Source organism: Nuphar pumila, chromosome 8, assembly GCF_984573655.1.
Source record: "Nuphar pumila chromosome 8, dmNupPumi1.hap1.1, whole genome shotgun sequence".
NCBI lineage: Eukaryota > Viridiplantae > Streptophyta > Magnoliopsida > Nymphaeales > Nymphaeaceae > Nuphar > Nuphar pumila.
Window position 1 is genome coordinate 119,712,154 of NC_143256.1, and position 25,456 is coordinate 119,737,609.

General features: G+C 37.3%; 1 protein-coding gene across 2 annotated transcripts in view; it reads left to right on the top strand.

The window, feature by feature from the left end:
• Positions 1 to 25,456, top strand: part of LOC149830418 (uncharacterized) — a 67,261-nt gene that overhangs the window by 33,346 nt on the left and 8,459 nt on the right. For both annotated transcript variants that reach the window (XM_090016504.1, XM_090016505.1), the window contains one exon: positions 23,299 to 23,411. In XM_090016504.1, the coding sequence (XP_089872630.1) occupies positions 23,299 to 23,411 (113 nt within the window). The remainder of the gene's footprint in view (positions 1 to 23,298; positions 23,412 to 25,456) is intronic.

Consider the following 25,456-nt stretch of genomic DNA (forward strand, 5'->3'; position numbering starts at 1 on the left):
CTCGTACGATTTTATACAGTCATTTGCACAGAGTGGTTTGTTTTCCAGACATGAAGTGAACCTGTGCATATGTTCTGTCAAGGGCAGTTTAATTCTTCTTCGATGTTGCTTCTTGATTGAGATTCAACGTGGATATGAACTAAGGCAACTTGATATTAGTTTGTGAGACAACAGAAGAAAACAAGAAGGTTAGGAGAAATTAAGGGGGCGAGCTGCATCGTACTCAAGATGGTTGTACATCTGCAGACAAATCAATAGTGTTGAGATCATCCATTTGCTGCATTACCTGTTTTCAACTGAGATAGTAGTGCCAAGTCTCCAATTTGTGTATGTTTGATTGTTGTAGGTCAGTTGCACCACCTGGAGAAATAAGACAAAAATCTGTTCCATGTCCTCTTTTTGCAGGGAGAGGTGCTTCCTGAAAAAACATCTCTGGAGATGATAACCTGCTAGGCAAAATTGTCATAATAGTGGTATTTTCTTAGGCTTTCAAACTAACAAAGCTAGCTTACTAACAAAACATATTAGACACAACAAAAAAACTTGCATGTTAGAATAATTAGAAACCTTTCCGAAGTGTTTCTTAATAGGAGAAGTTCCTGCAATAATATTAGAGGGAATATAATTGATCAGAATGTTGACATACATGCAAGTTCCACCATAAAAATGTCAGGAGCACAGAATGTTTTAAGAATCTGTCTATTCTTCCTTTTTTCCATCCTATGTCACATGGGTGCGGAGCAATTTCAAAAATTTTGGACACGCGGACACGGCTATATATATATATATAACAATAATAAGATTGTAAATTTTAAAGCAAAAATAAAAAAGTAATTCTATTGAAGTAACAACACAAACTTACCAAAATATAACACATAAAGGAGGAAGACAATCAAAGATAATTTTTTTTTTTGTTTTTATACGTCTTTTGCCCTAAAAATGAACGAAAATAGACTCGGTCAAAGTTGACCAAGTCCAAAATGTGGACGGACTCGGCCCCGGTGTGTTGACTGAGTCTGACACTTAGTTGACCGTGTCCGCCCCGTGTTCGAAGCCGCACCCGTGTCGGAGGTGCGTCGACCTTTTAGCCGAGTCCGTGTGACTTAGTTTCCATCCCTGTGTAATGTTGGAAGGGGACTCTTGATGGGGGTTCCTTGTTTTACAAAAAGTTTGAAATTGACAACTTATACTCCCCCTAACCTGGGAAAAGGAGGCTTAATTTGGTTGAGAGTTGAGTTGCAATTGTACTATGTAGATGACAAGCAATGTCAGGCAGTTCATTATATTTGTTCATGACAAATTTAACAAAATGTGTGGCTTCAGTTTTAAAGCAACTGAAGAGCACATCAAATATCAAGATTGTACATTATTCTAAGCATATCACAGATATCGGTGTTATTTTCAAAATATCATGATTTTATCACTGTTTTTTCAGCAAACGATATTATAGGTATAATATCGCAATATTTTGAAAATACTGCCAATTTGATAATATCATGATATTCACGATATTATCAATTATTGTTACTGTTTTTATTTACTTTCTACATCTTAAATGTGTTTTTTTTCTTTATGTTGCATTTTTTACTTATTTCTTTTATTATATATGCATTTTATTATCAAAACATGATATTTTCTTATTTTGTCATTTTATATATTTTTATTTTTGAAGCCCTGAGATTTTCCCAAGATTTATCACCAAACCTATAATATTGCGAGAAATAGTCGATTTCGATATTTGTGACTATGATTACAAGCAAATGGTAGTGAATGACTCTTGGTCTTGGTCAGCTTGAGTTATGCAAAGGGGAAAAATACAGGTATATGCCTCTTATGGGTCAATACAAGAGCATATATAAGTAAGCCACTTATGGGCTAAAACACAAGTAAAAAATAAAGAATATAAAGTGCGCTAGACCCGTATCGTATAATACACCCTGTATCGTACGATACAACATGATACAAGGGTGTATCATACGATACACCCGATATGAGTACAATACACACTCGTATCGCGATGCAAGTGTGTATTGTATTGTAAAAGCCAAAAGTAATGATATGTATCGTATAATATGATACAATACGTACAACACTGCACATAATAGCTCTAGGAGATAATTGGAGTGAAAACAACAATATTAGTTTTAAATAAATTTTTAACTAAATTATGAAAAAATTTAAAATTTTCAAACACTTCGTTTTTATGCCTAAGAAAATAAATCCAAGTATAAGGAGAATAATCATCAATGAAGATCATATAATAAGCATAACCACCCTTAGAAACAATTGGTGTCAGACCCCCTACATTCAAATTACCAATTCAAGTGGTTTAAAAGCAAAAAAAGTTCTTTCTTCAAAAGGAATAACCTTCGTTTTACCATGCAATAAAAAATTTCATTGCAAAATTTTCTCAAATATGGTACATTGGATAATTTTGATATGCTAAGATGATCTAGCCTTTGATGCGATAAAGAAATATCCAAATCTTATATATTGCAACAAAAGGTATTTTGAAGAATGATCAACCGATCCATGTAGTAAAGATCTCCTTCTCTATGACCTTCCCCTGCATCATGAACTGAAAATCTTGCACAAAACATTGGTTCGATGAAAAGGAGATTTTACAACCATGATTGACTAATTGAGAAACAAAAAAAAGTTTAAATTGAGTTTTGGAACAAATCTAATTTTGGGTATAAAAATTTTTGAAGAATTTTCAAATTATCAATCCCTTTGATATCAAGAGAAAAGCCATCCGCAGTAAAAACATTAGATCTGCTTGAATTATTTCTACATTCGGAGAGTAAAAGATATTGGGGGTCATGTGAAAAAAAGCACCGGAGTCCAAAAGCCAAGAAATTTTATCTGAAGGAGAAGAAGAGGAGATTGCGATACTCGTGATGGAGGATGAACCCTTGAGAAGTGGTTGTAAGGCCTCCACTAGTTGGGACAATGACATGTTTTCAATGGATTTTGAATACCCATTGATCTTATTCTTATCCCCTTGTGCTGCATCTACACTCGCCACTCTTCGCTCATCCTTTCTCTTGAATATGAGGTAATAAGGATTTATGTGCCCTAGTTCTCCAAAATTGTGACAAACAATCTTCTTTCTCCCTTCATCACTACGTTGCCTCTCGAAATTGGACTTGGTAAAATGAGGAGGCTTGTTGGTGTTGGCTCCGAGTCTTGATAGAGCTAACACATTGTCTTTGGGTTCGTTAAGTTTTGTCATGGACTTCAACCTAGTTTCCTCTATACACACCTCGGCCAATACTTCATGAAGTGGTGGAGGTTCATCCTTCTCACAATGAGTAATGGTGACCCTCACATTTTTGAATTGAGGTCTAAATCCTTGCATAAATTGGAAAAATTGTTCTTCCAAGATTTGTTTCTTCCTTAGACGAACATCATTAGGGGTATCCCAAATAGGCTCAAATGTAGTCATTTGGTCCCAAAGTCTCTTTAAAGATTCATAATACTCTCGCACACTTTTGTCACCTTGCGTAGACTTATGAATTTTGTTACGTATTTTCCATTTTTGAGCAACATCTTTTTTAGTATATGTTTGTTTGATAAACATCCAAGCCTCATCCACTCTTTTAAACTCTAAGATATTTTTGCATGGCTCTTTGCACATGATACCCATAAAGAGATATAGTACTTTAACATGGCCTACTTCTCATGCTTTATAGTTATTTTGTATTTCTCTTTTAAACTCTAAGATATTTTCGCATGGCTCTTTGCACATGCTACCCATAAAGAGATATAGTACTTTAACATGGCCTACTTCCCATGCTTCATAGTTATTTTGTATTCCAAGAGCGCTTTATCTCTCTCTCTTTTCCTTTGTCTCCTCTTTAGATACACCATCTTCTCCCTCAACAACTTTAGTGGGAATAGGTTGAGGTTCCGGACTGAAACCATCAACCAAATGCCATAATTCTTTCCCTACTAAAATTCTCTTCATTGCGATGGCCCACATGTTGTAGTTGGTCCATCAATTTGATGGGAATTGTGAAATTGTCTACGAAGAGACAATACATAAACAAGCATAAAAACCTTATAAAAGAAGTGCACGAAAGCACTCTCACAACACTTGAACAAAATACACAAAAAGTGTATAAATAATAAACATGCAATAATGCATGTATTTCAATATATAAAAGCAAATGCTTGAGACTCTCAAGCTTGAGAAAATACAAAGGGGGAACACCCCTATTTATACAAGAAGGAAGGAGGCAAGAGGGGGCTCCCCAAAGGAGTCGTTGGGGAGCTCCCAACGGTCACAATTGTGACCGTTGGGGGCTCCCCAACGACTCTATTGGGGAGACCCCCAATGCACTTTTTGAAAGTGCAAAAAAGAAAAAATAAAATTAAAAGAATTGCAAAAAATAATGGAAAAATTACAGCATATTCCAAATGGAATATGCGCAAAATGTAAAATGACAAAAATACCCTTTCGGGTAAAAAAGATAAAAAAATATATAAATATATATACTTATATATAGAGATACGTATACATATAGAATATGTATACGTATCTCTATGTATATAAGTATATATATTTATACTTACAATATTGATTTTGAGTGTACATTTTAACACCCCCCCTCAAACTTACGGTGTGATAACCGCAAGTTTGTCCAGAAGGAAATGAAATCTAGGCGAACAAAGAGCCTTTGTGAAGAAGTCCGCAAGTTGATACTCAGACGTCACGTATGGTAGATCAATGACCTTCTTCAAGTATTCTTCTCTGACATAATGGCAGTCCATCTCTATATGCTTTGTTCGCTCGTGAAAGGTGTGATTTTTGGCAATATAGATTGCACTTTTATTGTCACAACACAGCTTTGTTGGTTCTCGGATAGGTACTCCCATATCTTCCAAAAGTTGTCGAATCCATACAATTTCCATGGTAGTGGATGCCATGGCTCTGTATTCGGCTTCAGTGGATGACAAAGAGACTTTCTGTTGCTTTTTACATCGCCATGAAATCAAAGATTCACCTAGAAAAACACAAAAACCAGTGGTGGAGTGACGGTTACTAGGGTCACCTCCCCAATCTGAGTCAGTATAAGCAAGTAATTTTAAATCAGAAGAAGAAGATAGAAATACTCCCTTATTTATTGTGCCCTTCAAGTATCTGACGATGCGAAGAACAGCACTCATATGAACGGTTGTGGGAGCGTGCTGAAACTGACTGGCGATGTGTATAGCATGTGATAAGTCAGGTCTAGTAATACTAAGATACATTAACGAACCTACCAGCTGCCTGTAAGGGGTAGGATCGGTTAAAGGAACACCATCGTCAATTTTCATTTTTGCTCCCACAACTTCAGGAGTTTCGCATACTTTGTCATCAGAAATCCCGGATCTGTCAATAATCTCACAAGCAAGTTTAGACTGAGATAAAAAATAACCACGTTGCGAATAAGCAACCTCAATTCCAAGAAAATATGTCAGAAAACCCAAGTCTGACATCTCAAATTTTGAAGTCAAGACGGACTTAATACCCTTGACTCCTTGAACATCATCACCTGTAATTAACATATCATCAACATAGAGCAATAATATTACAATCCCTGCTTTAGATTTCTTAGTAAATAGAGCAGTGTCAGTATAGCATGAGAAGAAACCATTTTCCAACATTACACTGGTAAATCTATCATACCAGGCTTTGGGAGCCTGTTTCAATCCATAAAGAGCCTTTCGAAGACGAAGAACTTTATTTTCAGGAATCTTCATGCCTGGTGGGGCATCCATATATACTTCTTCGTTAAGATCACCATTTAAAAAAGCATTTTTCACATCCATTTGAAAAATGTTCCAATTTTTAATAGATGCAATAGTAATGAGACATCTAACTGTAACCATTCGGGCTACAGGAGCAAAAGTTTCTTCATAATCAATTCCATACTCTTGCCCATACCCTTTTGCAACTAAGCGAGCCTTATACCTTTCAAGGGATCCGTCACTCTTAGTTTTAACCTTAAAAACCCATCGACAACCTATAGTTTTCTTTCCTATGGGTAGAGTTTCGAAATCCCAAGTTTCAGCCCTTTTAAGAGCATTAAGTTCATTTTGCATAGCTTCTTGCCATTCTATACATTTTTTAGCTTCTTCAAAGTTTCTAGGTTCAAAATAAGAATGAATGGCACTAAGACAAGTCCTATATCGGGGTGAAAAGGAATCAAAGGAGACAAAACGAGTTGGAGGTCTCCTATTTCTCTCGGATCTACGGTGATCGAGAACAGGAACAAGTTCACTATATTGATCAATAGCACTTCTAAAGGTGTCTTGGTTTCTACGTGAGTATGTTATTGGATCACTTGAACTCCTGCCTTCTTGTTGGTTATGCTCTTCGACATTACCCTCAATGTCCTCATCATGGTTTGATGATACATCATCATTACTAGACAATAAGTCAAAAAGGAAGGAATAATCAAAATTTTCTTGTTGCAAAACATTTTTTTCAAATCCACTTTCATTTTCCAAAAAAGTTACATTTCTAGAGACATATAACTTATCTTCTCGAAGATCATAACACCGAAATCCCTTTTGAGTTTCAGAATAGCCAAGAAAAGCGCAGGGGATAGCCTTGGGAGAGAGTTTGTCATTCTTATCCGTAAGTATGAAACACTTACACCCGAAGACTCGTAATCTATTATAATCTGGTTCAAGTTTATATAAAATCTCAAAAGGGGATATTTTTCCTAATAATCTAGAAGGCAAACGATTTATCAGATAAACAGAAGCAAGAGCAGCTTCAGCCCAAAATTTTTTTGGTATGTTTTGGGAAATAAGAAGGGTTCTAGTGGTCTCAATAATATGTCTATGTTTTCTTTCGGCCAACCCATTCTGTTGGGGGGTTTTAGGACAAGATCTTTGGTGAATGATTCCTTGATGTTCAAGATATATTTTAAATTGGTTGGAGAGATATTCTCCTCCAGAATCACTTCTAAAAATCTTTATGTTACTATTAAATTGATTCTTGATCATCGAATGGAAAGTTCTAAAGCATGAAAAGACTTCATGTTTGAATTTAAGAAAAAAGATCCATGAATATCTAGAGAAATCATCCACAAAAATAACATAATAAGAAAAACCTCCTTTTGAGACAACAGGTGCCGGTCCCCAAACATCGGAATGAACAATTTCAAAGGGTTTTGATGAGAACATAGTTCTTTGCTCAAAAGGTAAACTTTTCATTTTTCCGAGAATACAGTCATTACAAGAAAAGGAACTTTTACATAGGTCTTTTGCAAAATGTAAGTAAGACAACTTGGTGATATTAGGATGACCAAGTCTTTTGTGCCACATGTTTATATCTTTGTTTCGGGCAACATTACAAAAAGATTTTGGAACTCGAAGAGATTCCATGTAGTATAAATCGCCTTTTCTAAAGCCTTCCCCAATCAATTTCCCGGACAGGCGATCCTGTATTAAACATTTATCACATGAAAATTTAATATCACAACCATGATCCGAGAGTTGAGAAACAGAAAGAAGATTTAAATTAAGTTTAGGTATAAATCTAATTTTTGGAATAAAAAAGTCTTGAGTTTCAAAATTACCTATTCCTTTAATTTCAAGAGAAGTTCCATCCGCAGTGGAAACAAAGGATGGAGAAGTATTTTTTGAATAATCGGAAAGTGAAAACATGTTTGGGGACATATGAAAGGATGCACCTGAGTCCAAAAGCCAAGGGACTTTACCTGGAATGGAAGAAGTAGACACGGCGGCACCGGATGTAGCTCCCTTGAGAAGAGGTTGAAGGGCTTCCATTATTTGGTTCAACGAGAGTGACCCACTTGATGATGCCTCTTCCTTTTGTGGTGCGCCGGTGGTGGCCATAGCAAGGAGCTTCTTCCATTTGGGACATACCGGCTTGATATGCCCCGGTTCTTTACAAAAGTGACATATAGTCTTGCTATAGTCCCGCTTCCCTCTTTGTCCACCATCTCCTCCTTGATTTTGGAATTTAAAGTGAGGAGGACGATAGGTCTTTACATTATTTCCGGGTCTTGATACGGCATTAACCTCATTATTTTCTTCATAATTACAAGGAACCATAAGAACACTTGGTCCTTGTTTACATAAATTCATACGAGTCTCCTCACCACTTAATTTGGTGAGAACATCTTCAAGAGAGGGAGGAGTAAATGAGGATAGAAGTGATGACCTTATTTGCTCAAATTCCGGTCTCAACCCATTCAAAAAATTGAAGAAACGATCTTCTTCAAGTTGCTTGTGGCGGAGTTCAATTGCCTCTCCACTCCATTTTGGTTCAAGCATAGAGAGCTCATCCCAAATAGAGGAAAGATCGGCAAAATATTCCCTAATAGACATTTCACCTTGAGTAAGGGAGAGGGCCTTCTTTTGAAGGTAATACTTATGAGATAGGTCTCTTGATGTATACATCTTCTCGAGATAATGCCAAGCTTCCGATGCCTTTTTGAATTTGATAATGTTGGCATTAATCTTCGTTTCGACGGATGCGAAGAACCAAGAAAGAATCTTGAAATTCTTCATTTCCCATTCGTCGTGTTTCTTTGAGTATTCTTCAAGAGCTTTGATCCTTTCCTCTCCCTCAAGAATCTTGATTTCACTTCCGTCCATTATGGTTATCTTGGGTTCCGGTTCCGGAATTGTTCCTTGCACATAACCCCACAATCCTTTTCCTTTTATGTGGGCCTCCATATTCCCGGCCCAAATATGATAGTTGGACCCATTCAACTTGAAGCCAAGGGCAAAGTGAGACTCTTTCTCACCCATTAAGACGTAGAGAGAAGAAGAAAAAAAACGTACCAATACGATGTTTCCACTTCTTAGCACAAGATCCTTCTAAAATATTTGAGAAACAAGATCCACCACTTCAATCTCAAAAAATCCGAAGGCACGGTTTTCGAGGCACTCGAACAAAGGCGGATCTCACGATCTCCAATCAACAACCGAGCTCTGATACCATGTGAAATTGTCTACGAAGAGACAATACATAAACAAGCATAAAAACCTTATAAAAGAAGTGCACGAAAGCACTCTCACAACACTTGAACAAAATACACAAAAAGTGTATAAATAATAAACATGCAATAATGCATGTATTTCAATATATAAAAGCAAATGCTTGAGACTCTCAAGCTTGAGAAAATACAAAGGGGGAACACCCCTATTTATACAAGAAGGAAGGAGGCAAGAGGGGGCTCCCCAAAGGAGTCGTTGGGGAGCTCCCAACGGTCACAATTGTGACCGTTGGGGGCTCCCCAACGACTCTATTGGGGAGACCCCCAATGCACTTTTTGAAAGTGCAAAAAAGAAAAAATAAAATTAAAAGAATTGCAAAAAATAATGGAAAAATTACAGCATATTCCAAATGGAATATGCGCAAAATGTAAAATGACAAAAATACCCTTTCGGGTAAAAAAGATAAAAAAATATATAAATATATATACTTATATATAGAGATACGTATACATATAGAATATGTATACGTATCTCTATGTATATAAGTATATATATTTATACTTACAATATTGATTTTGAGTGTACATTTTAACAGGAATAACCGTCATAACCTCTTTGTCAGCCATGGAAGTAAAGAGAAAGATAAAAAAATAAGAGAGGAAGATGGCAAAAGAAGATGAAGTCGAATGATGGCACACTTTTTGAAGCAATGATCCAATGCTCCTCCGTTCTCACGGTCCACCATGCGGTCTTCAATTACAAATTACAATCAAGGAGCTCCAAGGCTCCGATACCATGTAATGAAAGAGGAAAAATACCTCTTATGTGTTAAAACTGCTTGGATTGGCAGTTCTATCGTGAATACCGAGAAGGAGGAGTGGGAAGAGAGGAGAGAGGAGAGGGGATTTCCTTGGAGTCGGCAGCCTCTTCAATCGAGCGTGCTGCACTAAAACATCATTAATATAGAATAGGTTTATAATAATTTTACAATGGCAAGATTGCCCTTGGTTAGTAATGTAAAATACATTATGATGTATCAAACCACGTGAGCCTATTCTATATGGATATGGATCCAGTACTGGATCCAGTACTGGATCCATATCCAATCTATATTCTAATACCCTCCCTCAAGTTGTACATGGGATTGAACCATGTGCAACTTGTTCTTCAGATACCAAAAGCGGTTACTTGTGAGACCTTTTGTGAACATATTAACAACTTGGTCTTCTGAAGGCACATAGACCGGTTCAATCTCTTTGTCTGCTATCTTTTGTCTGATGAAATGTTGGTCAATCTCAATATGTTTGGTCCGACCGTGATGAACAGGATTGAAAGCAATTTGTACAGCACTTCTATTATCACACATGAGGGTTGAACTTGAGATACTCTCTCCCATTTCTGTAAGGAGATGCCTAACCCAGGTTACTTCTGCTGTGGTAGCTGCCATAGATCTATATTCTGCCTCCGTGCTAGACCTTGCCACAACTTTCTGTTTTCTGCTACTCCATGAGATAAGATTGCTTCCAATGAAAACACAGTATCCTGAAACCGACCTTCTTTCATCTGGGTCTCCTGCCCAGTCTGCATCTGTATAGGCCAATATGTCATGTTTCGATGTTGTCCATGAAGATTGAGCATATTTGAGTCCATCACCCACCGTGTCTTTTAGATATCGGAGAATACGCTTGACGGCATGCATATGACCAGTCTTTGGTTCATGCATAAACTGAGATACTTGATTTACAGAATATACAATATCTGGTCTAGTAAAAGTAAGATACTGTAACATGCCCACTAAACTGCGATACTTGGTTGCATCAGGATACAACTCGCCATCACAAATGCTGAGCTTTTGATTGACAACACTGGGTGTAGGCACAGGTTTGCAATCTGTCATTCCTGCTTTGGCCAAAAGATCAAGAGTGTATTTGTGTTGAGTTAATGACATTTCTCCATCCTGTCTGTCCACCTCTATACCAAGAAAATACTTTAGCTTTCCAAGATCTTTCATCTTAAATCGCATACTCAGCAAAGCTTTAATTTGTTGAATACGCTCTGGAGCATTACCAGTGACCACTATATCATCAACATATATAAGTAAGAAAACTACAGTGGTTCCATCCCTGTATATGAATAAAGAATGGTCTAGTTGGGAACGAATAAAACCATGGTTCTGAATCTCTGAGGAGAAGCTTTCAAACCATGACCGGGAGGCTTGCTTTAAACCATACAATGCTCTGGTTATTTTACATACATATGCTTTTCGGTCTCCCTCTGCATAACCTTGAGGTTGCTCCATATATACCTCTTCTTTTAAGTCCCCATGAAGAAATGCATTTTTGACATCAAGCTGACTAAGGCTCCACCCATGCTCAATGGCCAGGCCGAGGATAATGCGAATGGTTCCCATTTTCACTACTGGACTGAAGGTCTCATCGTAATCTTCACCATATTCTTGGGTGAACCCTTTGGCAACAAGACGTGCCTTGTATCGTTCAATGCTTCCATCCGGTTTATATTTAATCTTATACACCCATTTTGAGCCAACAACATTTTTATCGGGGGGGCGACCAACTATCTCCCATGTTCGACACTCATGAAGTGCCTCTATTTCCTCATTCATCGCCTCAATCCATTTGTCAAATTGAACAGCTTGACAAAATCCAAGTGGTTCTTCATGTTTTTCAACCTTGGATAGGAAAATCTGAAAATCCATAGAAAAGTTATCGTAACTTACCCATTTTTCAATTGGATGCCTTATCCTGCTTGATTTTCTTGGTGCCTCCACATTATTGGGGAATGTCATGAGTTCTCCAACAGGTGCATCTGTTTGCGCTTTGGGTCTTCTTGTGTAGACATTCCCTTTGTATCTCTGACATTCTGTTTCCGACACCTTATCTGAAACCATCTCATCATGTATGTTTTCAGGAGCCAAAGCGATACATTCAGCAGCATGTGAGATAAGTTCAGCACTGAGCCATGGATTATACCAATTATTAGCCATATCACCATGTTCACGACCATAGTTGGCTTTATTTTCTGGAAAGCTATTTTCATCAAAGACAACATTTCTGGAAATTCTGATCTTCTTATTGATAGGGTCATAACACCTGTATCCTTTATGTTCATCTGCATAACCTACAAATTGGCATATAGAGGCTTTGTCCTGAAATTTATTTCTCATGGATTTGTCAACATGTACATAACATGTGCATCCAAAAACTCGTAACTCATCATAATTAGGCTGTATACCAAAGAGAACATAATAGGGAGACTGAGTTTCAAGAATAGGCATAGGAAGACGATTTATCACATGAGTGGCAGTATGAAAAGCTTCTGTCCAAAGGTTAATGGGCAAATTACAACCATGCATCATACTCATTGCACTCTCCACAATATGTCTGTGTTTACGTTCAGCAATTTCATTTTGTTGTGGAGTATACGGGCAAGAAACTCTACGATGTATCCCATTATCTTGGAGGAAGTCTAAAAACTCTTTGGAGGAATACTCACCACCTCCATCACATTGGAGAATTTGAATATTTTGGGAGAATTGATTTTTAACATAGGCATGAAAGTGACGAAAAATAAGAAAAACCTCTGATTTGTGTTTCATGAAGAATATCCAGGTAAAACGAGAGAAATTGTCAATAAAGGATACATAATATTTACTTCCAGAAGAAGAAGCATTGGGAGCTGGACCCCAAACATCAAAACATATTATCTCAAAAGGAATAGAAGATCTTTTATTTATTTGATGAAAAGGAAGTACATGACTCTTGCAAACTTGACAACTGGAACACATTTTATTCTTTAATGAAAATGAAACAGACTCTGAAAGAAAACCATTGGACACTAACTTTTCAATAAAGACTTGACTACAATGACCAAGACGAGAATGCCAGAGATCTGGCTTATTACATTTGGATAAACTTAGGACGTTTTCAGAGACATGATCAGACTTGGGCTTCAAGACACTGGAGGCTGGATCTTCATTGAAGATATACATGTTTCCACGTCGTTCTCCTTTAACGAACATCTCCTTCGTTTGAAGATCCTTGACAAAGACAGAAGTAGGAGTAAATTCCACAGATGAATTGGTAGAGTCAACAAGTTTAGATACAGAGACAATGTTTTTCTTTATATTTGGTGCATGAACGACATCAGATAAAGAAATAGATGACTCAGACAAAGGAATAAGGACATTGCCTATGTTTGAAATAGGGTGGTGAGTCTCATCTCCAGTTACAATATTAGATTTTCCAGAATAGGGAAACAAAGTAGAGAATTTACCTGCATTGCCAGTAACATGAGTCGCTGCCCCGGAGTCAACATACCATATTCCATCATCATTCTGTTTCAAGTTCAAGTTGGCCATTGCAGATAAAAGAAGATCCTTAATGCTATCACTGACCCGAAAGGTACCTGCAGTTCCTGGTGTAGCAATATTTTTATTATTTTGCGCTCTGTTTCGATTTTGCGGGTTGAACCAACAGTTGGCTTTGATGTGACCCCGTTTATTACACTGATAGCATGTGGGAACATTCCTTGAAAAACTGGCTATGAAATTTGGTGTGGGTAACAATACGCGTCCACCCTGGATGGCAGTTCCCCTGCCTCTGCCACGTCCTCCTCGTGCTCGATCAACTATCATTCCTGTGGCAAGAACCTCATGCGTAGATGATTGTCCAGCTGAAGTATCAGACATGCTCTTCAGAGTCATTTCGTATTGAAGCAGTTTGGCGCGTAATTCCTCAAAATTGAGTAATGTAGGTAAGCACAATAAGGAGGTCACAAGGACATGATATTCTGATCCCAAGGCATTCAATGTTTGTTGCACCTTTTCTTTATCTGATACTGGATATCCAACCATGGCTAACTGGTCCGTAATGCTTTTAACTTGATTTAAGAATTCAATAATGCTCATTGTCCCCTTTCTTAACATCTGAAATTCGCGTTTGAGAAACAACACTTTAGCCTCTGATATCTGAGAATATGTCTGAGCTAAAACCTTCCACAAAACTTTGGATGTGCAATCATCAGGAATGGAAATCAATATCTCTTGAGATAATGTGGAAGTGATGTATGCAACAAGAGCTTGATCGCGCTTCATCCAGGAAACAAATGCAGGATTGCGAATAGTATTCGGCAATCCTCCATCTTCTTTGGTTTCGGTTATGATAAATTCTGGAGGTATAGGAGTAGATCCATCCAAGTGGCCTGAAAGGTCTTGACTACGAATAAAAGGAGCAATTTGCCTTTTCCAAGTCAGGTAGTTGTTGGTAGTCAATTTTTCTGAAACTAGTTGTCCAAGGAAGTTGGAAGAAAGACCCGAATTGCCTGAAGTATCCATTGGTAGCTGGTTGACAAGGAGAAGATACGGCTTGCCTGAAGTATTAGTGACTGAAACTGAAATGAAAACTCTAGTGGCTGAAGCAATAAAGCGACAGAGCAATTTCAAGATAAAAGGTTAAGTAGAAGAGAATAAAGCAGTCGTGACAAAACAGATTTTAGACCAGCAGTAACGTGATGTTCAGAATTGATGGAGAAGAAAAACAGAAAATAACGACAGCGTGGGAAAGAAAAGAAACAGTTTTCAGGCGATGAATGGGAATGAAGCTGAAAGGAAACTCAGCGAAGTAAAATAGAAGAAACAGTTGATAGAAAAGAAGTATTTCAGTAGTAAAAGGAAGAGAGCGAAAAAAAAAACTCGCTGAAAAGGGAGAAAGAAATGAATCAGGCGTGACCTGTTTCAAACTCGGCTGAAGTAGAGGAAATCGGCTGTTCTGAAGAAGAGGATTAGAAGACTCAGCTCGTCTGTGAACTGGACTGAAGGTTAGGCACGGTAAATCTCGGCTGATGAGGGACTGTTCACAATCGCTGATGAGGGAAAAAAAAAATCTCGGCTGAAGGCTTGGCACTTTCACGATCGCTGATGAGAAAAAAAAAAAACTCGGCTGAAGGCTTGTCCTTTTCACGATCGCTGATGAGGGAAAAGACTCTGCTGAAGGCTTGGCAGGAAAAGGCTCGGCTGATGAGGGACTGTTCACGATCGCTGATGAGGGAAAAGACTCGGCTGAAGGCTTGGCAGGAAAAGGCTCGGCTGAAGGCTTGGCAGATGGTATCACGTCGGTTGAAGGCTTGGCAGATGGTATCACGATCCCTCACGAGAGCACTGTTATGCCCAGATTAATCAGCTGCTCTGATACCATGTTAAAACTGCTTGGATTGGCAGTTCTATCGTGAATACCGAGAAGAAGGAGTGGGAAGAGAGGAGAGAGGAGAGGGGATTTCCTTGGAGTCGGCAGCCTCTTCAATCGAGCGTGCTGCACTAAAACATCATTAATATAGAATAGGTTTATAATAATTTTACAATGGCAAGATTGCCCTTGGTTAGTAATGTAAAATACATTATGATGTATCAAACCACGTGAGCCTATTCTATATGGATATGGATCCAGTACTGGATCCATATCCAATCTATATTCTAATATTATGGACTTACAAGAACACAATAACCACTTATGGGTCAAGAGCATACACAAATAAGCCACGTATGGGCTAAAACACAAGTAGAAAATAAAGAATATTATTGAGAGAGTGGGTGCTTGAGAAAGCATAACCCAACACAAGGGGAGGACCCCTTTTATATACACATGAGAGCCTTTATGGAGCTGTTGGGAGCATCCCAATGGCTATAAAATTAGTCGTTGGGAGCTCCCAACGACTATATTGGGCATTTTACAATAATGCCTATTACAAAGATTGAAATTACAAAGTAGAAAAAATAAAGAAAAAGAAAAGTGTACAATGACACATGTCCCTAATGGGCACAGCCTATTACGTACTTGTGAAAAGATCAAAATACCCCTAATGGGTATTACCTATTACAACAATATGAAGATACATACTTGTATGCATATATACAAACATGTATATATATATATATGACCATACATAAACATGGTACAATTTAACACTTATGGTCTTCACGTAACTAATATCTAGCATGTAAAGAAACATGTTAGCTTGTTAATTGCTCCAAATGAAGAAACATGCTACAACCCCAACCAGAGTTATGAGCCGGCCGCTGATGTTACAAAACTTAAGGATCTGAAAGTTCTGGTTGCACCTTTGGCTAAAGAAAGTTGTATCTCAACTCTAATGGGTTTAAGTAGCATTTACACCCTCCCTTTTGACAGCTGCTTGTCCTCTCAAATTGTTGATTCTATATTAGCAACCAATAGGAAGGATGACATACAAAATTCACATGTGATTATTTGACCAACCCAAATCTGATTGTTAGTAAAAGAAAATGTGCAACATACTTGAAATAACTTGCTTGCTAGATGAACTAAATAAAGGAGTATTAGAACTAACTTTTGAGACTGGCATAATAGCACCACTTGCAGTATAAAAGGCTGCACTACAGGTTCTGTCCGTGAAAGTCACTAGCATATGGCATGAAGGTCTTGAGAGTATCAAACTATCAACCAACTGGAGAAATTATGTGAGATACATAAGAATGCCATGCTTCTATATGTATGGGTAGAGGCATATAGAAAACTGCTATAAAAACTGCTGAATTTATTGATGAAATTGATCAACGGTCTTTACAGGGAAACAGTCAATGGTTTCTTCTTCATGTTTTGACAAGTTTAATCCATATGTTTTAATTCCTTGTAGTAATTGCATGTTATGATGCTTTTGTTGATGCAAGATGAGCGTACACATAGTTCATGATCCACCTTCCCACAAAGTCAGTGTTGTGGCTGCTAGAGTTTCTCCTATAGGTTTAGCATTTAGCGACTTTATCCATCTTTTGTTTCAATGCACATCTAGGACATGAATTATCTTGGTAAAAGAACCTTCATGGAATTTAACAGTTCTTATTCGAGCATATAGAAGAATCATAAATGAAAGACCAAAAACCTATATAAGGCCTTTCATCGTGCACTAAGTTTTATACAAGCTGCAATTACTAGAACTCCAGTGGATTCCAATGGCTCCCTAATTATACTACACTTGGCAGATATTGTATTTTCCTCTCCCTCTCCCTCTCCCAATGTTTGGTACCATATGAAGTATGAGAAAAGAAGATTGAGCATATTTTTGTTCCTTTGGAAATGCAAAAAGCAAGATATGATACATTCACTAGTCACATATACAAATGATGCATGTTATAATAGAATAGAAATGACCAAAACAATCTAATTCTATCAGAAAGAAAAATTATAACCATGAATCAAAAAAATAAGAAAAGGGGGCGCCCTCATGTGGGAAGGACTACATATTGGCAGGAGTACTTTTCTCACATTACATAATCAAACCTAAAAAGTATGATAATGATGTTGAGGCATAACAAACATTGAGTTCCACAACTACAAAGTCTCCCATTTCAGGTGCACCTCTATATTTGAAATTTTAGAAACTGTTTGATGTAGTTAACATAAAAAGTCTTCCATAATGTTATGCTTCTCATCCCCACCATCATACATCCACCTCCTTTGCTTCCTAGTTCTTTCAAGCATGGAGTTGGATTAACTTTTGCACTAGGGGCTTTTAATTCCATATTGATATTGAAGCCTGTCAAATTGCATTTTATCCTCTTCCATTAGGAGTAAGCTGATAATGTCCAAGAATAGGATTCTTCTCAAGAATGATAAAGTTTTCTTTTCACTAGATTTTTTGTAAAGTTTGATAAAAAAATGTATCAATCAGCTTACATTTCAACTTCAATCTGTGGGTTATGTTTTTATACCTGCATCAAATATTTTCGTGTCATTTTAATGATAAAGGATAAATCTGTATTTCTGCTCCTTTTTCATCTCTCTCTCTCGTATTCATGCGTGGATGCATATGTTAAAATGTAATTGCAAACCAACATTGTAAGTATATATATTTATATATATATAGAGAGAGATACATATATACTATGTATGTATGTATACGTATCTCTATGTGTGTGTGTGTGTGTATATATATATATATATATATACCCGAAAGGGTATTTCTGTAATTTTGCCTTTTACGCATAGTTCACTTGGAATAATGCTTGTAATTTCTTCTTTATTTTATTTTTTATTTTTTATTTTTTATTCTTTTTATTTTTTCTATTTTTATTTTCTTCTTTTTAAGTGTCGTGTCACATTGGGGGCTCCCCAACGACTCCTTTGGGAGCCCCCCATGTGGTCCCTTTTGCTTGTATAAATAGGGGTGTTCCCCCTTTGTAACTAATAGCTTGAGAGTCTCAAGCATTCTCCTTTTTTATTGAAACACATGCCTTAATGCATGTTTGCTATTTTTACGCATTTGTGCGTAGTTGTTCAAGTGTTGTGTGAGTGCCTTTGTGCACATCTTTTGTAAAGTATTTGTGCTTGTATACATATTGTCTCTTTATAGACATTTTCACATGGTATCAGAGCCAAGTTGGTAATAGAAGATCGTGGGATTCTTTGTTTTTTGAGTGCCTCAAAAAGCGTGCCTTCGGTGTTTTGAAGATTGAAGTGGTGGATCTTGCTTCTCCAATATTTTAGAAGAATCTTGTGCAAGTAAGACTTAAAGATATCCTTTTGGTACGTATTTCTCCCTCTATCTTTACTCTCTAATGGGCGAAAAAGAGTCCTCCTTTGTTCTCGGCTTTAAACTAAATGGCTCCAACTATCATGTTTGGGCCGGGAATATGGAGGCTCACGTAAAAGAGAAGGGTTTATGGGGTTATGTGCAAGGCACAATCCCGGAACCCGAACCGAAAATTACTATTGTTAAAGATGGAGAAATCAAGATTCTTGAAGGGGATGAAAGAACAAAAGCACTTGAGGATTATTCCAAGAAACATGACGAATGGGAAATGGAGAATTTTAAGATTCTTTCTTGGATTTTTTCGTCGGTTGAAACCAAGATTAATGCCAATATTATTAAGTTCAAGAAAGCTTCGGAAGCATGACATTATCTTGAAAAAATGTATACCTCAAGGAATCTTTCCCATAAATACTACCTTCAAAAGAAGGCTCTTACTCTTCAACAAGGCGACATGACTATTAGAGAATATTTCGCCGACCTTTCTTCTATTTGGGATAAGCTTGCTATGCTTGAACCAAAATGGAGTGGAGAAGCAATTGAACTCCGTCAGAAGCAACTTGAAGTCTTGAAGAAGACTGGTTCTTCAACTTTTTGAATGGGCTAAGGCCCGAATTTGAGCAAATAAGGTCGTCTCTTTTATCCTCATTTACTCCCCCCTCTCTTGAGGATGTTCTCACCAAATTAAGTGGTGAAGAGACCCGTATGAGTATAAGTAAACAAGGATCAAATGTTCTTGCCGTTCATTCTAATTATGAAGAAAATAATGGGGTCAATGTCGTATCAAGACCTAGAAACAATGTAAAAGCCTATCGACCTCATTTTAAACCACAAAATCAAGGAAGAAATAGTGGGCAAGGGGGAAAAAAGGACTATAGCAAAAAAATTTACCATTTTTGTAAAGAACCGGGGCATATCAAACCTATATGCCCTAAATGGAAGAGACTTCTAGCCATGGCCACCACCGGTATACCGCAAACGAAGAAGGCATCTTCAAGTTGATCTCTTTCACTAAATCAAATAGTGGAAGCTCTTCAACCTCTCCTCAAGGGAGCTACCTCCGGTGCCACTGTATCTACCTCTTCCCCTCCAGGTAAAGTTTCTTGGCTTTTGGACTCCGATGCATCTTTTCATATGTCCCCAAACATATATTCTCTTTCCGATTATTCAAAAAATATTTCACCATCTTTTGTTTTCACTACGGATGGAACCTCTCTTGAAATTAAAGGCATAGGAAATTTTGAAACTCAAGATTTTTTTATTCTAAAAATCAGATTTATACCTAAGCTAAACTTAAACCTTCTCTCTGTTTCTCAACTCTCGGACCATGGTTGCGATATTAAATTTTCTTTTGATAAATGTTCAATACAGGATCGCCGATCCGGAAAATTGATTGGAGAAAGCTTTAGGAAGGGAGACTCATACTATATGGACTTTCTTCAAATTCCAAAAAAAAATTGTAATATTGCTCGACACAAAGATGTAAATGTGTGGCACAAAAGTCTTGGTCATCCTAACATCACCAAGTTGTCTTATTTACATTTTGCAAAAGATCTCTCTAAAAGTTCATTTTCTTGTAATGATTGTATTCTTGGGAAAATGCGAAGTTTACCTCTTAAGCAAAGAACTATGTTCTATTCTTTACCTTTCAAAATTGTTCATTCAGATGTTTGGGGACCTGCACCAATTGTTTCAAAAGGGGGTTTTTCTTACTATGTAATCTTTGTGGATGACTTTACAATGCTTCAAATCCTTTCATGTAATGATCATGAATCAATTCAACAACATAAAGATATTTAGAAGTGATTCTGGAGGAGAATATCTCTCCAATGAATTCAAAAAATATCTTGAGGATAGTGGTATTGTTCACCAAAGGTCTTGTCCTAAAACCCCTCAACAAAATGGGTTGGCCGAAAGGAAACATAGACATCATTGAGACCACTAGAACCCTTCTTATATCCCAAAATATTCCTAAAAACTTTTGGGCTGAAGTAGCCATTGCTTTATTATATCTCATAATCGCTTACCTTTTGAAGTTTTACATAAGATGGAACCTGATTATAATAGGTTAAGAGTCTTTGGTTGTAAGTGTTTTATACTTACTGATAAGAATGATAAACTCTCTCCCAAGGCTATTCCCTACGTCTTTCTTGGATATTCCAAAACTCAAAAAGGGTTTCGATGTTATGACCCTAAAATTGATAAGTTATATGTCTCAAGAAATGTGACTTTCTTAGAAAATGAGAGCGGATTTGAAAGAAATGTTTCCCGCCAGAAAAATATTGATTATTCTTTCTTATTTGACTTATTGTCTAGTAACGATGATATGTCTAGTGAGATGAAGTATCATCAAATCATCATGGGGAAAATGGGGTAGATATTGATGAACTTAACTCACCCAATATCTAAGAAGGCAGAATTTCAAGTGACCCAATAACCTATTCTCGTAGAAATTAAGATACTTTCAGAAGTGCTATTGATCAATATAGTGAGTCTGTTCCCACTCCTGATCACAGAAGATCTGAAAGAAATAGGAGACCTCTAACTCGATTTGTCGCTTTTGATTCGTTTTCACCCAGATATAGGGCTTGTCTTAATGTTATTCATTCTTACTTTGAACCAAGAAATTTTGAAGAAGCTAAAAAATGTATAGAATGACAAGAAGCTATGTAAAATGAACTCAATGCTCTTAGAAAAGCTGAGACATGGGAATTCCAAACTCTACCTATTGGAAAGAAAACTATAGGTTGTCGTTGGGTATTTAAGGTTAAAACTAAGAGCGATGGATCTCTGGAGAGATACAAAGCTCGCTTAGTCGCAAAGGGGTATGGCAAAAAATATGGTATTGATTATGAAGAAACTTTTGCTCCTGTAGCCCAAATGATTACAGTTAGATGTCTTATTACTATTGCGTCTATCAAAAACTGGAATATTTTTCAAATGGATGTGAAAAATGCTTTTTTAAATGGTGATCTTAACGAAGAAGTTTATATGGATGCCCCACCAGGCATGAAGATTCCTAAAGATAAAATTCTTCGCCTTCTAAAAGCCCTCTATGGTTTGAAACAGACTCCCAAAGCATGGTATGATAGATTTAACAGTGTAATGCTAGAAAATGGATTTTCTTCTTGTTATACTGATACTACATTATTTACTAGAATATCTGATGCAGGGATTATGATATTATTGTTCTATATTGATGATATGTTAATTACAGGTGATGATGTTCAAGGTGTCAAGGGTATTAAGTCTGTCTTGACTTCGAAATTTGAGATGTCAGATTTAGGTTTTCTAACATACTTTCTTGGAATTGAGGTTGCTTATTCTCAATGTGGTTATTTTTTATCTTAATCTAAACTTGCATGTGAGATTAATGACAGGTCAAGAATTTCTGATGACAAAGTTTGCGAAACTTTTAAAATAGTTGGCTAAAAAATGACGATGGATGACGGGATCCTTCTAACTGATCCTACTCCTTACCGGCAATTGGTAGGCTCGTTGATGTACCTTAGCATCACTCGGCCTGATTTGTCTCATGCAATTCACATTGCCAGTCAGTTTCAGCATGCTCCCACAACCGTTCACATGAGTGATGTGCTTCGCATCATCAGGTATTTAAAGAAAACTGTAAATAAGGGAGTATTCTTGTCTTCTTCTCTGAATTAAAGCTAATTGTTATTACTGACTCAGATTGGGGAGGTGACCCTAATAATCGTCATTCCACCACTAGTTTTTGTGTCTTCTTAGGTGAGTCTCTGATTTCTTGGCGATGTAAAAAGCAACAGAAGGTCTCTCTGTCCTCCACCGAAGCAGAATATAGAGCCATGACGTCCACCACCATGGAAATTGTATAAATTTGGCGTCTTCTAGAAGATATGGACGTTTTCATTAGAGGACCAACCACGTTATGCTGCGACAACAAGAGTGCAATTTATATTGCCAAGAATCACACTTTTTATGAGCGAACAAAGCATATAGAAATGGACTGCCACTATGTCAGGGAAGAATACTTAAAGAAGGTCATTGATCTTTCATACGTGACGTCTGAGTATCAACTGGCGGACTTCTTCACTAAGGCTCTTTGCTCGCCCAGATTTCACTTCCTTCTTGGCAAACTTGCGGTTATCGCACCGTAAGTTTGAGGGGGGGTGTTAAAATGTAATTGCAAACCAACATTGTAAGTATATATATATATATATATATATATATATATATATATTTTATTTGTCCATAATAACCGAAAGGGTATTTCTGTAATTTTACCTTTTACGCATATTCCACTTGGAATAATGCTTGTAATTTCTTCTTTATTTTATTTTCTATTCTTTTTATTTTTTCTATTTTTATTTTCTTCTTTTTAAGTGTCATGTCACATTGGGGGCCTCCCAATAGAGTCGTTGGGGGTCCCCAACGGTCACAAATGTGACCATTGGGGGCTCCCCAACGACTCCTTTGGGAGCCCCCCATGTGGTCCCTTTTGCTTGTATAAATAGGGGTGTTCCCCCTTTGTAACTAACAACTTGAGAGTCTCAAGCATTCTCTTTTTTTATTGAAACACATGCCTTAATGCATGTTTGCTATTTTTACGCATTTGTGCGTAGTTGTTCAAGTGTTGTGTGAGTGCCTTCGTGCATATCTTTTGTAAAGTATTTGTGCTTGTATACGTATTGTCTCTTCATAGACATTTTCACAGCATATTCATTCTCGTGTGCTATTTCTGCTAATGTAATGGATCATTTTTTGCTATTTTAGGTGAAAAGCAATGCCAAATTAAAGCCTGATTACAAGTGGGTCCAATGCAACAAATGTCTAAAGTGGAGGAGGCTAGATAATCATTTTGACAACATGGTCTTGCCTAATGAATGGTTGGTGCTCTCTTTCTCATTGCATTGTTCTTAATTGTTTTTTGGGCTTTTCCCTCTGAGGATACATTTATACATATCACCTTCTTATTGCCCTTCTTTCTCGTTTTTCATGGCTTTATTTCATAAATGGACGTGTTTGTCTGTCTTTGCAAGGACTCAGTTTGCCTCAACTTATTGTTACTGACCAAATTCCCCATGTCCTTTGCTTGATTTGTAGCAATAATGTACTGAAATAACAAAGCCATTTTTTATATATTTTGAGAATAAGCATGCATAGATGTGAACCGGAATTTGAGATGGTCGGGATGCCTCTTATTTAAGTTTGCTAGACTCAACCAGATGGTGCCTATTGGTGAAAATAGATTGGGTTTCATAACTGTTAGGGGAAGAATATTTGGTGAGCTTATTATAGTCCGCCAAAGGCCATAGTATAATGTTCCACAATGATGCTCTATACTATAAAAATGGTATAGAATTGATGGGCACACACACAAACAAGAACAGTAAATGATTTTACGTGGTTCAGTTGCTCTTTGCCTACCTCCATGGTAAGCTAATCACCTATGTCACATGGGTACGGGTACGGCTGCGGGTACAGTTACAAGGACATGGCTATATATATAGAGTACAGAGGGTACGACACAACAATTTTAAAAAATGAGGGTACAGGGACATGGCTATATATATAGAGAGTAGAGTGTATCATCAAACAGTTCAGACGAAAGCACCACTGTTGATCACGCACGATCAATGTTGCACTTTTTTTCGTTTTTATGGACTTTTAGCAGCGGTCCTGGACTGGCTCTAAAGGGTCCAAAAGGCACAAAAAAAAGAGAATTAGATGCCTCTGGCGCATCTGACCTGGTTTGATGCCAAAGGCATCCGATAATACGTCCTCACACACACACACACACACACACACACACATATATATATATATATATATGTATATATATATATATATATGGAGAGAGAGAGAGAGAGAGAGAGAGAGTTTGGGTATGGATCATATATGGATATCTATATTAGGGTTCATATTAACAATTGAAAAAAATATATGTAAGTATAATTTTTGAAAAAGGGGGGAATGAATTTTTTATTATAAAAGGGGAAGGGGTATCTCGTAACCCCCTTCCCCACCGTCTCTCTCTCTCTCTCCATGAAGGAGAACGAGGAGAAGACGAAGGAACTGATCCCAGCCCCAATCTCTCTCTCTCTCTCTCTCTCTCTCTCTCTCTCTCTCCACGAAGGAGAACAAGGAGGAGAAGATGAAGAAGAAAGAGCCGACCCCATCCCCACCGCTTCTCTCTCTAGGTGCGAAGAAGGAGAACAAGGAGGATGATCCACTGGATTCATTGCACGAACAACTGGGCGTCTACCTAACCACCGGCTTTGTCCTGCTTTTCTAAGCTTACGTGCACCATGGTTGGGATTGAAAACTATACCAATAGTATAGCTCGACATCCGGATGTTAAAATTAGGTGTATACAAATACCTGTCAAGGGTATTCTGCCAAGGGCATTTTAGTTTTTTTGTAAACCTGTATTTAGTACAGTCCACTAGGGACTGAAATGTACTTTTTACCTTTTATTTTTATTATTTTTCTTTTGTCACAATGTGACTGTTGGGAGACAGTCCAACTAGTCGTTGGACTGCCTTTTGATACCATGTTGATCGCGAAAGACAAAATTCATCATTTATGAATTTGCTCCCTCCATCACTATGGAAGACCTTGATGTCATGCCCAATTTGTTTTTCAACAATGCTTCTAAAAGTTGTAAAACAAGATAGAGCATCAGATTTTCTTTTCAATGGGAACAACCAAGAAAATCGAGAGAAAATGGTCAACAAGAAGCAGATTATATTGATACCCCTCTGTTGACATAAAGGGTGTTGGCCCCCATAGATCAGCATGAATAATTTCTAAGGGAGACCGAGCGACAAAATTTGACTTATCAAAGGGAAATTGCATCTTACTAACTACACAAGCTGAACATAATCTATTTGACATATCACCATTTTCATCATAGAATTAATAACTTTGA